We start from the raw sequence: 905 nt of genomic DNA on the forward strand, positions 1-905 counted from the left end.
AAGGCTGGGCATGGTGGCTCACGCCTGTAATCCCAGCACTCTGGGAGGCTGAGGCAGGTGGATTGCTTGAGTCCAGGAGCTCCAGACCAGCCTGGGCAGCATAGCAAAACCCTGTCTCTACTAAAAATACAAAAAATTAGCCAGGCCTGGTGGTGTGCACCTGTAATCCCAGCTACTTGGGAGGCTGAGGTGGGAGGATTGTTTGAGCCCAGGAGTTCAAGGCTGCAGTGAGCCATGATCCCACCACTGTACTCCAGCCTGGGTGACAGAGTGAGACCCTGTCTTAAAAAAAAAAAAAAAAAAAAATGACGCCAGCAAGGTGACTTCTAAGGGGGCAGGGCTCTCGAAGACCTTTGTGGGCCAGAAGAGTTCCTTCCTGGTAGACTGCAGCAAAGCCGGCTCCAACATGCTGCTGATCGGGGTCCATGGGCCAACCACCGCCTGCGAGGAGGTCTCCATGAAGCATGTAGGCAACCAGCAATACAACGAACGTCACATACGTCGTCAAGGAGAGGGGCGATTACGTGCTGGCCGTGAAGTGGGGGGAGGAACACATCCCTGGCAGCCCTTTTCATGTCACAGTGCCTTAAAACAGTTTTCTCGGCCGGGCGCGGTGGCTCACGCCTGTAATCCCAGCACTTTGGGAGGCCGAGGCGGGCGGATCACGAGGTCAGGAGATCGAGACCATCCTGGCTAACACGGTGAAACCCCATCTCTACTAAAAATACAAAAAATTAGCCGGGCGAGGTGGCAGGCGCCTGTAGTCCCAGCTACGCGGGAGGCTGAGGCAGGAGAATGGCGTGAACCCCGGGGGGCGGAGCCTGCGGTGAGCCGAGATCGCGCCACTGCACTCCAGCCTGGGTGAAAGAGCGAGACTCCGTCTCAAAAAAAAAAAAAAAAAAAAA

General features: G+C 55.7%; 1 protein-coding gene across 1 annotated transcript; it reads left to right on the top strand.

The window, feature by feature from the left end:
* Positions 1 to 304: 304 nt before the first annotated feature.
* On the top strand, positions 305 to 590 carry LOC116470565 (filamin-B-like; the record flags this gene model as incomplete). The annotated part of the gene is given in 2 exon segments (XM_032156026.1): positions 305 to 484; positions 486 to 590. Coding segments are annotated over 2 exon segments (285 nt in total), but the record flags the coding sequence as incomplete, so codon positions are not given.
* Positions 591 to 905: the final 315 nt, after the last annotated feature.

Source organism: Hylobates moloch, unplaced genomic scaffold, assembly GCF_009828535.3.
Source record: "Hylobates moloch isolate HMO894 unplaced genomic scaffold, HMol_V3 SCAFFOLD_6, whole genome shotgun sequence".
Classification (NCBI taxonomy): Eukaryota; Metazoa; Chordata; class Mammalia; order Primates; family Hylobatidae; genus Hylobates; species Hylobates moloch.